Below are 11,841 nucleotides of genomic sequence, written 5' to 3'. Positions count from 1 at the left end.
GTGACTCAAATAAATCAGAGACACCAACACGGCACGTATCTTCTCATGACACCTCCACTTAACTAAGTGTGTGGTTCAACGAAAAAAAACACAAGCCACAGCGAATTTAATGTAATTTTGCTTATTTGTGAGCACATAATCGGCGTCAATAAATAAGTGGCGACAGTTCGCCTCAGCAGATACTGAACATGCAGCTTTGGTGCCCCCTGGTGGCCGCGGGGCGCATATACCAGGAAGAAACGGCCGTGGAGTCAAGTGCACGTCGATTGTCTGTGTTTGCATTATTGTTCGAGACAAACTAGAAATACAGCAAGTTATTTCAACACTTGACTTCTGTATTAAACTGTTGGAGTGCACCTAAGTTTATGACCTACGTTTATCATATCAAGTTGAACTTCCTGTTGATCTGACGGTGACGCACTTGGAGGAAAGTGAAAGTGAAGCCGAAGTTCTCCGCACTTGGGTTTGTTTGACTGACGGAAGATTGAGAGAGGACTCGGCCGCAGAGGTAAATACGGCATCGCAGTAGGCAACGGTGAGTTTGTCCAATAGTGACGTCACAGTTCACCTGAAGCTTCCAAACTTGCAATTCTTGCGAGATGGACGTAAAATAAAAGGACGCCGCCAATGTTGCGTCATTCCGGATTATTCCCTCTTCACTTTAGGGAATAACCTGAATCCAATCGTTATCAATTGTTCCTTTGACATAAGAACTGAATGAGTTGTGACAATTTATTCACACGAAACGCGTCACTGTGCGGAAATGCGAGCGGAAATGACATACCATTTCCCGCCAGTAGATGTCAGTATTTGCGTGCTGTGAAGACCGCGTTTTTCTTCACGTATTGTGCTTCTCACAGGCGACTCAAGTCAACTGTTGAGTCCAGCTTGGATTTGTTTGGATGTATTTTAAATCTCGCTCCAGGCGACACACTCGTCACGAGCGGAAGTGTGGTGTGGAATGCGAGTACAAACACAAACAACACCTCTGTTCGTCTTTTACAGGACACAGCAGCTCGCGCACAGGGTGAGCTCCATCGATGAAGGAGTTTCTGTGAGCAGAGCAGAAGAAGAAGCTGAGCTCAGCTGGAAGCTCCACCTCCAAACATGGACACAAGTCAGAGCAGAGAGCTGCTCCCAGGTCAGTGACCTCCCACCTGTCCACACATGAGGAGCGAATGGATGAGTCATGTCACAGCAGCCAAGTAAACACTAGACTCTACATAAAGTGGTGAAGCAGCCACATGTTGCTGTGTTTGGCAAAGGTTTCTACAGGAACTACTTCGACTAGTTCAACGACACATTTCATCATCAGCTGGTTCCTTCGTTGTTAATTGTCTTGTGATTGTTTCTTGTCCATAGTTTGTTCATCGTTCCATAAACAAAGTAGTAGTGTTGCTGCGAGCTATTTTGTTTCAATATCATCACCAAAGCCCAAACAGAACCACACCATGTGTGAGATTCTTCAGATGAAGTTTGGACTCCTGATCCAACCAGAGTTCACATCAGCGTTGAGGGAACAGTGTTTCCTCATTGTTGCTCTCTCTTCAAGCTGCACTAGTAACAGATGCAGCTTTCACCTCGACAGCATATTCTCTGAAACGTGAGCAATCGCTTGCCACTTGAATATTCCTAATAATTATGGAAGAAAAACAGTTGAGTGGCAGACAGAAGATTCTACTAACACCATGGGAGGAACTGAGGCTGTGTCACACATTCTAAACCATGTCACTGCCTGAAGTGAAATAGACACCAAAGACAGAGACATCAGAATGAACAGGTTCACAGTTGGTTCATCAGGAAGTAATACAAGAGGTTCAGTTCACGTTTGCCCCAAAAGCCCGACAACACTGTCATATATAGTGTGGAGGATGGGGTGTTGTGCGTGAACCAACTGAACCACCTTTCTGAAACTGGCCCTGATGCGGCTTGATTGCCAGTGACATTGATGTCCACTTCATTTTAAAAAAAGAGCAACACACATACAACTCATTTCCACATGAAGGAACAAAGTGTGGTCGTCTTTAGATTTCTGTAGTTTGAAGCCAGGAATGGTCAGAAGGTCAGCATGAAGCTGAGCTGAGACTGAGATCAGTGAGCTCACAGTGAAGAACCAGCATCAGACCTCACCATGATGATGCTGTGTTTGTGTGAAGGTGTGGACAGAGAGGAAGAAGCTCCTCCCTCTAAAGCCCCTCTGGGTGAGGACCATGGCAGACAGACCAGAGCTCAGAGGTGAGAAGATCAGTTCTCCTGTCAGAGCTCAAAATAATTGAAACCATTTTCACACTGCAACTTCTGAGTTCAGATCAGAGACACTCACATCAGAAGCTGCTGGACGAGTACACGGACCTGGACCTGCTCCCAGCTGTGTGTCTCTGAAGACTGACAGGTCGATGCATCGTCCTATTGATTTCAAAGGTGGACTAGAGCCTTCAGAAGAGAGGTGAGGGTTTCCTGTCCCGTTCCACTCATGTGATTGTTGAGTCTGTACAAAAGTCTCTGAGGCTCCTTCTGCTTAGACTGAAACCCTCAGATGTTCACCAGCTTCATCTCAGTTGATATGTCAGCATGGACAACAATAATGCAGCTAATAACTGCTGCGGTCAGACAGACAGCTGCCGCTGGACTCAGAAAAAATTCCATACCTTCATGTCCAATATAATGAACTTTACTGCACTGGATCATTCATCTGTTGGTGAAGAACATTTTGAGTTACTGCGTCAAGCAGCAGAATTCTAAACAACTTCTTACGTTCTGATCCTCCAAGTCTTCTGGAAGCATTTTTATGAGATCAGATGAGACTTTATTCTTCCCACTATCTGGAAATGCTGGTTGTTAGGGCATGATCTGGTGTTTATTCAACTGGAGTCAAAAGTGCTGCTCCACGACGAGGAAACTGCACATTCAAGAGAAGAAGCAGTGAACTGAACTGATGAAACATGAACTCATGACTGAAGTGTGTGACAAAGTTCACGTCTGTTTCATCTGGTTTCCATGAATCTGGAGCTAGATTGTTCTGTTTCAGCTGAGCTGCATCTGGAAGAGTCACAGTCTGAGTCTTGACCTTCAACAGATCATCAGTGTCCTTGTGAAAGTAGAGCTGATTTACTGCCTGATGTTCTTCACAGAGAGGATCAGCAGGTCTCAGATGTTCTGAGTCTCCAGTGTGTCCAGCAGCATCAGACAGATCTGGACTCCACACTTCAGGTGTGTTCAAGTGTTAGCTCCTCCTGCTAACTACAACAGATGCTAATTCACCAGTCAGAATTCTGGTCACCTCTGAAGGTCAGCAGGTTTTCTTTCTGTCACATGATCAGGTCACATGTTTGTGTTTCAGCTGCTTGAGCAGACTGTCATGACCCTGGTGAAGAAGGAAGTGAGGAGAATCCAAAGGTTCCTCAGTCCAGATGATCCCAAATACCAGGATGATGAGGAAGAGCTGAAGGTGAAGTGTGATGAGGAGCAGATGAGGAGCAGCAGAGAAGCTTTCCTGGACTTCATCATGAACCTCCTGAGGAGCATGGAGGAGGAGGAGCTTGCTGGTCATGTGTGGAACAGTAAGAGGATTTGAACCTTCGACCTGCTGAATGTGAATCCTTCAATCTCCATTTGAGCTGAAATACCTGGAGCTGATGAGAAGAATGATCTGAAGCTTGATCAGCTTCACCGTCCAACATCCTCTGTGGCTTCTCTCTTCACTCAGGAAGTCGTGGTGGAGCGTGTGCAGGACGACTGAAGAGGAGCCTGCAGAAGAAGTTCCATAGTGTGTTTGAGGGGGTGGCTAAAGCAGGAAACTCCGCCCCTCTGAATCAGATTTACACAGAGCTCTACATCACTGAGGGGGGCACAGACCAGGTCAACCAGGAGCACGAGGTCCGACAGATCGAAGCAGCAACCAGGAACCAGACCAGAGCAGAAACTACCATCAGACAAGAAGACCTCTTTAAAGCCTCACCTGAGAGAGAGGGACCAATCAGGAGCCTGCTGACGAAGGGCGTGGCTGGCATTGGGAAGACCCTCCTGACACAGAAGCTGACTCTGGACTGGGCTGAAGACAAAGCCCACCAGAACTTCCAGCTCATGTTTCCTTTCACCTTCAGAGAGCTGAACCTGCTGAAAGAGAAGTTGAGTTTGGTGGAACTTGTTCATCGCTTCTTTCCTGAAACCAAAGAATCAGGACTCAGCAGCTTTGAACGAGTCCAGGTTCTGTTCATCTTGGACGGTCTGGACGAGTGTCGACTCCCTCTGGACTTCAACAGTCGGGTCGTGACAGAAGCTACAGAGTCCACCTCAGTAGACATCCTGCTGACCAACCTCATCAGGGGGAAGCTGCTTCCCTCAGCTCACCTCTGGATAACCACCCGACCTGCAGCAGCCAATCAGATCCCTCCTGAGTGTGTGGACATGGTGACAGAGGTCAGAGGGTTCACTGACCTCCAGAAGGAGGAGTACTTCAGGAAGAGGTTCAGAGATGCGGAGCAGACCACCATCATCTCTCACATCAGGAGCTCACGAAGCCTCTACATCATGTGTCACATCCCCATCTTCTGCTGGATCACTGCCACAGTTCTGGAGGACATGTTGAAGAGCAGAGAGACCAGAGAGCTGCCCAAGACCCTGACTGAGATGTACATCCACTTCCTGGTGGTTCAGGCCAAAGTCAAGAAGATCAAGTACCATGGAGGAGCTGGGACAGACACAGTTTGGGATCCTGAGAGCAGGAAGATGATTGAGTCTCTGGGAAAACTGGCTTTTGAGCAGCTGCAGAGAGGAAACTTGATCTTCTATGAATCAGACCTCACAGAGTGTGGCATCGACATCACAGCTGCTGCAGTTTACTCGGGAGTCTTCACACAGATCTTCAGAGAGGAGAGAGTACTGTACCAGGACAAGGTCTTCTGCTTCATCCACCTGAGTCTTCAGGAGTTTCTGGCTGCTCTTCATGTCCACCTGAAGTTCAATCTGCTTGATTCACAACAAACATCTGTTCTGACAAGACTCTTTGGAAACAAACTTCATCCGGGACAGTTCTACCAGAGAGCAATAAATGAAGCTGTAGAAAGTCAAAATGGGCATCTGGACTTGTTCCTGCGCTTCCTTCTGGGTCTTTCTCTGCAGAGCAGCCAGAGTCTCCTTCCAGGTTTGTTGACACAGACAGGAAGTAGCTCCTGGACCCGTCAGCACACAGCAGAGCTCATCAAGAAGAAGATCAGTGAGAAAGTGTCTCCAGAAAGAATCATCAATCTGTTCCACTGTCTGAGTGAAGTGAAGGACACTTCTCTGGTGGAGCAGGTCCAACAGCAGCTGAGATCAGGACGTATCTCCACAGAGCAACTGTCTCCTGCTCAGTGGTCCACCCTGGCCTTCATCTTACTGTCCTCAGAGGAAGATCTGGAGGTGTTTGACCTGAAGAAATACTCTGCTTCAGAGGAGGCTCTTGAGAGGCTGCTGCCTGTGGTCCAAGCTTCAAAGGAAGTTCTGTGAGTGGATCAAACACTGAAACATCTCTGATGATATCTGAAGTGAACGTGAACGTTGGACTTTCTTGTTCTTTTTATTCAGACTGAGTGACTGTCAGCTGTCAGAGAGAAGTGGTTCCCTTCTGTCCTCAGTCCTCAGCTCTCCGTCCTCTCGTCTGACACAACTGGACCTGAGCTACAACTATGACCTGAAGGATCCAGGAGTGGAGCTGCTGTCTGCTGGACTGAAGAGTCCACACTGTCACCTGGAGACTCTCAGGTCAGAACACATCATGTGTCCAGCTTCAGAGCTGATTATGATCTGAACTCAGAGGACACGTCTGACAGGTGGACAGATGTGAGGCTCGGTCTAATAAAACAGTCTCTGCATCAGTTTTGGTGACAAGCAGAGCAGGACAGACGCGTACAACAATGTTACAAACAACCACAGGGACATTAGCTGGTGAAGGTGGGATGAGCTGTCGGGCCAGGCCTGATAAAAACCCATTTCTACTGCAGGCTTGTTTGACCTGGGTCCACACACCAGGACGACCCAATCATAGTGCACAAAACTACCAGCCCGACCCACTGATCCCAGTCATTCTAGCTGCAGGATAAAAGCAGCTTCACAGTCCTGAGCCTCTGAAGGAGAAACATCAAAGGATCGTCTCCACATTCTCCTGTCATGATCCAGTGGATCATGACTTTGAGGAACTTTTTAAGGTCAAATCTTTCAATTGCTCACAAAGGACAGATTCCTGAGCAGGAAACTGGGAAGAGAGAAGTTAGAACAGGTTTCCTCGTTTACAGTTGATCTGTGATGTCACTTCCTGTTGGAGCAGCTGGATAAATATAAAGCCTCCTCTTTATCAACAACACCCCCAATATTTTGTTCCTCTTTCATCTGCTTTGTGTTTTTGTCTTCATGTTTAATCAAGTTGATCCTGACTGATATATACTGCTTCAAATATTTGAAGCAGTCTAATGTAATGATGATCTTCTGAATGGAAAGAGTTCAGTGTGTCCTCAAATAAAGGGTTTTAAGTCTTGTCAAAATAGAGGATTGAAAAAGTCTCACTTGCTGATGACACTCGTCTCTTTCACAGCCTGAGCTGGTGTGAACTGTCAGAGAGAAGTGGTTCCCTTCTGTCCTCAGTCCTCAGCTCTCCGTCCTCTCGTCTGACACAACTGGACCTCAGCTACAATCGGTACCTGGAGGATCCAGGAGTGGAGCTGCTGTCTGCTGGACTGAAAAGTCCACACTGTCACCTGGAGACTCTCAGGTCAGAACACATCATGTGTCCAGCTTCAAACTGAAATGTGAAAGTCAGAGGTGGAGACTCCAGCTTCAGAGAGTCAACAGACCATCATTGCGTTGGATGACATTGTGAAGCAGAAGTTTGTTTCCATCCCTCGTTCCAGCAAACACACAGCAGCATCTTCCATCTCCATGTGATTTCAGGGATCAAAAGGAGCAGAGAGAAGAAAGTATCTGGTCATATCTGCCCCTATTTAATGAGCCAGTCAGAGTGTCAGCTCTGCAAGAGTTTATGTACTCTCACACTCTGACGCACTACAGGAGTCTCCTGGTAGTCAACATCCGGAACAGCCGTCTAGTCATGCATTGGTTGAGGAGACTAAGGTCCAGAACAGGTCTCCACTCTCCTGTCTTCTTGGGTACCAGAAAGTACCTGCAGTAAAACACAGTTTAGGAGGATCACTTTGGCAGTAGCTCAGCTGAGCTGAGCCGTCAGAGAAAGTAAGGCCCCCTATGGTGTCTTTATGGCGCCATAAAGACTTTATGGCGAAGCAAAGACTTCAAGACTGTGAACTCTGAAACAGTAAAGTCAGCAAGTTAGACTTCAATTCTAAAGTGCAAATGTGGTCACATTTTAATTTTTGTTACAATGTGCAGAACATAGACTTTTAGTAAAAGGCTTTTAATCATGAAAACATCATTTATTCTGCAAGAAATATTTAGCACAACAAAATAAATAATTATTATAGTTATTAAAAAAAAACCTCCCACAGAATAAGAACTCCTCCCAGCGACATAAGTTGGCACATTAACGCGGCCTCCTCTCTTTTTCAAATAACATCCACGAACACGGTGCTTCCATCTCCTGCGAAAACAATGGCCTGATCAATATATACAACAATTTTCGAGACACCGATTAATTCGCTTATCGTTCAATTTGCATATTCCCCTTCCCCAGTATTCTATTTATTAAATAGTGTGAAATGAGGGTGGGTATCCATTTGACACTGCGTTCAAAATTATTATGCAAATGATGTTGTTTGATTTTCCAAAATACTTGATGCAAATAACAATCAACATCATTTTAAAGTCATTAGCTGTCGAAATTTATTCCAAATTTTATTGAACAAACTAGAAAATGTCTTGAAACTATGTTGTGCATAATAATTTGGAACAGTGCGTTTTAAGTTTATTTGCTTTTTAAATACTGTTTTCATGAGGAGTTTTGTTCAATAACATTTTAAATAAATTTCGACAGCTAATGACTTGAAAATGATGTTGATCGTTATTTGCATCAAGTATTTTGGAAAATCAAACAACATCATTTGCATAATAATTTGGAACGCAGTGTATGTGAATAGTAACTGAACGACAAAAGTTCGTCAAATTCAACTAAAGTCTTGTTGACAACAACCTCCCCAATATATTGTTCCTCTTTTATCAGGTTTGCATTTTTGTCTTCATGTTTAATCAAGTTGATCCTGACTGATATAAACTGCTTCAAATATTCCAACAATAATGTAATGATGATCCTCTGAATGGAAAGAGTTCAGTGTGTCCTCCAACAAAGAGTTTAAAGTCTGGTCACAATAGAGGATTGAAAAAGTCTCACTTGTTGATGACACTCGTCTCTTTCACAGCCTGAGCTGGTGTCAGCTGTCAGAGAGAAGCTGTCCCCTTCTGTCCTCAGTCCTCAGCTCTCCGTCCTCTCGTCTGACACAACTGGACCTGAGCTACAACTATGACCTGAAGGATCCAGGAGTGGAGCTGCTGTCTGCTGGACTGAAGAGTCCACACTGTCACCTGGAGACTCTCAGGTCAGATACATTTGTCCTCCAGTGCACTTTTTACTCTCCACCTCTGAACCAGGAAATGCAAAAAGGAAGTGCAACAAATGATTTATGAAATATTTTTGCTGCAGTAACCACATCTTAATATTTATATTATAGAAGTATTCAGCTGATCTCTCCCTCCCTCTCTCTGTCTCTCTCTTCTCTGAGAGGAGGCAGGCTGTGCTGATAGACCTTCTCACTGCCATTTGGTGGAGCTCATGGCAGAGTAGTGCGTTGATCACATATCAAGTCACTGGACTAGAAAAGCCTGAGAAATGGGACGTGTGGCGAGAGAGTGTGCCAAGTCTCATCGCTTGAACATGTTTTCCTGAGGACGAGAGTTACATGCTCCATGTGCTGCTATTAGAAAAACACAGCAACCAGTGCTGGAGCATCAGATGCTTGGAGAGAGAAGGTGATCGACCAATGATATGCTGATTCTTTAGTTATTGGTTGACCCTTCTTCGTCCCCCACACTCACCTCCACTGCATTCAGCTCAAGCTAATGTGAGACATTAAATAAAGAGTTTAAAGTCTGGTCAAAATAGATGAAAAAACTCTCACTTACATGACACTCGTCTCTTTCACAGCCTGAGCTGGTGTTTCCTGTCAGAGAGAAGTGGTTCCCTTCTGTCCTCAGTCCTCAGCTCTCCGTCCTCTCGTCTGACACAACTGGACCTGAGCTACAACCAGTACCTGAAGGATCCAGGAGTGGAGCTGCTGTCTGCTGGACTGAAGAGTCCACACTGTCACCTGGAGACTCTCAGGTCAGAACACATCATCTCCTCTCTTCAGTTCTGCTCCACAACCGGAAGGTTCTTCTTCTCTCATGATTCTCTGAAACACTGTTCCTCCTTCACCACAGTCTGTCAGGGTGTAGGATCTCAGAGAGAGGCTGTTCTTCTCTGGCCTCAGCTCTGACCTCTAACCCCTCCCATCTGAGAGAGCTGGACCTGAGCTTCAACCATCCAGGAGGACCAGGACTGGAGCTGCTGTCTGCTGGACTGGAGAGTCCAGACTGGAGGCTGGAGACTCTCAGGTATGGACAGAGCAGCAGAACTGACTGGCTGAGCTCCAAAGAGCTTCAGACTGAACATGTGATCCAGAAGCAAACGGAGAGAATGTAGGTGTGTGACGCTGCTCAGACTCTTCATCTGAACTGAGCACATGAATCCAAACACATGACATGTTCTCCGGCTGGACACCAGTGGAAGCACCAAGGAGACAGTAGAAACTGAGCAGCTGTTTTGAGGTCCGTCTTTGTTGTCACCAACACAGTCATGAAAGAGCCGTCCACTTAGCAGCAGGAGATAATAGTCCTGAAACATCTGTTGTCACATGGATCTGCTCTCATTCTTCTGCCTCTTTCTTCCTCCAGTCTGGATCACTGTGGACCACAGAGGTTAACATCTGGACTGAAGAGATGTAAGTCTGTATCTTCTAGCTTCATGAGAACTCCTCGACTCTGTCAGCTTCTAGTGGAGCAGCTGTGATGTTAGTGACGTCATGTGACCCTTGGATCTGCTGCTGGAACTTGTCTTCATCAAGTCCAGGTCACTGCCCAGAACGCTGCTCACCAACATGGTGTCCAGCAGCAGCTAGTGAGGAGCCTCCGTGCAGATCTAGACGTAGCACTGTGGACTTTCCTCATCACCACATACAGATTCCCTGCACTGTCTTTAGTCTTTGACTCCAAAGTCTCAGGAGCTCTGAACATCATCATGTTCCCAAAACTAGTCTGATGTTATCGACAGGCTAGCTTAGCTCCTGACCTCACATGGAGACACTTGTGTCTTTCACATGGGACATCAGCTGCTCCAGATTATTATGGGATGTTCCAGTCCTCCTGGTTCTTCTCTTGATGTGGCCCCAGTCTCAGATGACTGTTGGCCTGACACAGTTTGGAGCTGTGGGCTCATGATCTCCACTGTAGCTCATGTTGACCAACAGAGCAGTCTTCCCTGGCTTGCTGGGACAATGATTGTCTCTTGAAGAGAAGGTCTGTTCTTCCTCCATCATCACCACGTGTGTCTTCTTCTCTTAGACTTCCGACCACTCTCACTGGACCCAGACACAGCTCACCAGCGCCTCCTACTGTCCAACAACAACAACATGGTGGAGCTAGTGACGGAGGATCAGGAGTATCTGGACCATCCCGACAGGTTTGAGCGGTGTCCTCAGGTGATGAGCAGAGACGCTGTGACTGGTGTCTGCTACTGGGAGGTGGAGTGGAGAGGAAGAGTTTCTGTGGCCGTGACTCTCAGGAGAGACGGAGGGAAAGAAGATGAGTCTGAGTTTGGACAGAACCTTTATTCCTGGAGTCTGAGCTGCTCCGATGATGCTGGATATAAATTCTGTCACAAAAAGAGAGAAACTGTCATCAAGAGCTCAGAAATCTCTCACAGAGTTGGAGTGTTGCTGAACGTACCTGTTGGAGTTTTACACTTCTACAGATTCTACTCTGGAGTCTGGACCCTCCTCTACACCTTCGTCACCCCCACTGAACCTCTGTACCTGGGATTTGGACTCAGAGAGGCTCCTGGTTCTGGTTCCTCAGTGTGTGTGTGTGACCTGAGTGTGTGAGTGTGTTCCTCCAACAAACTGGCGTTGCTTCAAATCCCCATCCAAACTGCTGACAGTGATGAATGAAGAATCCTCCTCTGAAACAAACGTGTTCTTCTGCAGAAAAGAACAAAAGAATGTGAGATGTTTGAAGAAGAGAAACTTTGTCTTTCACTGCTCTCCTTTTTTCTCCTGTAAACGTCTTCACGTCCTGCTCAGTGGTCTCTTCCTGCTCCTTCTGTCATCTCTGTGTTCAGTCCCTGAAAGACTCCTCCAAGTCTCCATCCTCATGTGAAGAAGACTTCAACACATTCTCAAACCAGTCTGTCCTCCTTCTTCTTCCCTGCGGACAGATCACATGACAACAATCTTCATCCATGAACTCTTGAACGGTCAGTCGACCTTCAGTGAAGAGTTCAGATCAGCTCTGGAATATCTGATTGAATGACCACATTTGTGTGATGAACGTGTGTCGTTGATGAAACTGATCTTCTTGTAAACAATAAATGACACAAAACATTTGCATTTGTTTGTATCAGAATATTGCTGCCATTTTGAAATGGAAAAATAGAACATTTGAGATTGAGTCAAATTTCAATGGAGTCTGAAAACATTACCCACCACTGTGAATGAACAGAAAATCTAGATTCCCCTCTGGATCTTTGTCTTTTCTCACCAAGATTCCCCACCTTGCTCGGATATTTGGTAAGTTTCACCCTCAATTTGA

The 11,841-nt window shown here is 46.1% G+C and overlaps 1 protein-coding gene across 3 annotated transcripts; it reads left to right on the top strand.

Annotated features, from left to right (window-relative positions):
- Window positions 1–244: 244 nt before the first annotated feature.
- Window positions 245–11,635, top strand: LOC128765672 (NACHT, LRR and PYD domains-containing protein 12-like). Of its 3 annotated transcripts, none has more exons than XM_053876611.1 (14): window positions 245–508; window positions 1,006–1,141; window positions 2,157–2,235; window positions 2,309–2,446; window positions 3,132–3,210; window positions 3,341–3,560; window positions 3,707–5,483; window positions 5,566–5,742; window positions 6,569–6,745; window positions 8,361–8,537; window positions 9,143–9,319; window positions 9,418–9,591; window positions 9,931–9,977; window positions 10,597–11,635. In XM_053876611.1, the coding sequence occupies exons 2-14, from the start codon at window positions 1,108–1,110 to the stop codon at window positions 11,133–11,135; spliced, it is 3,795 nt and encodes a 1,264-aa protein (XP_053732586.1). In that variant the 5' UTR covers window positions 245–508; window positions 1,006–1,107; the 3' UTR covers window positions 11,136–11,635. The 3 variants fall into 3 exon arrangements, with proteins under 3 accessions (XP_053732586.1, XP_053732585.1, XP_053732587.1); XM_053876610.1 differs by having other exon boundaries at window positions 245–535; XM_053876612.1 differs by lacking the exon at window positions 6,569–6,745 and having other exon boundaries at window positions 245–535.
- Window positions 11,636–11,841: the final 206 nt, after the last annotated feature.

The sequence above is a fragment of the Synchiropus splendidus genome, chromosome 10 (genome assembly GCF_027744825.2).
Source record: "Synchiropus splendidus isolate RoL2022-P1 chromosome 10, RoL_Sspl_1.0, whole genome shotgun sequence".
NCBI classification, from domain to species: Eukaryota; Metazoa; Chordata; class Actinopteri; order Syngnathiformes; family Callionymidae; genus Synchiropus; species Synchiropus splendidus.
This window is presented reverse-complemented; position numbering and strand designations above follow the sequence as displayed.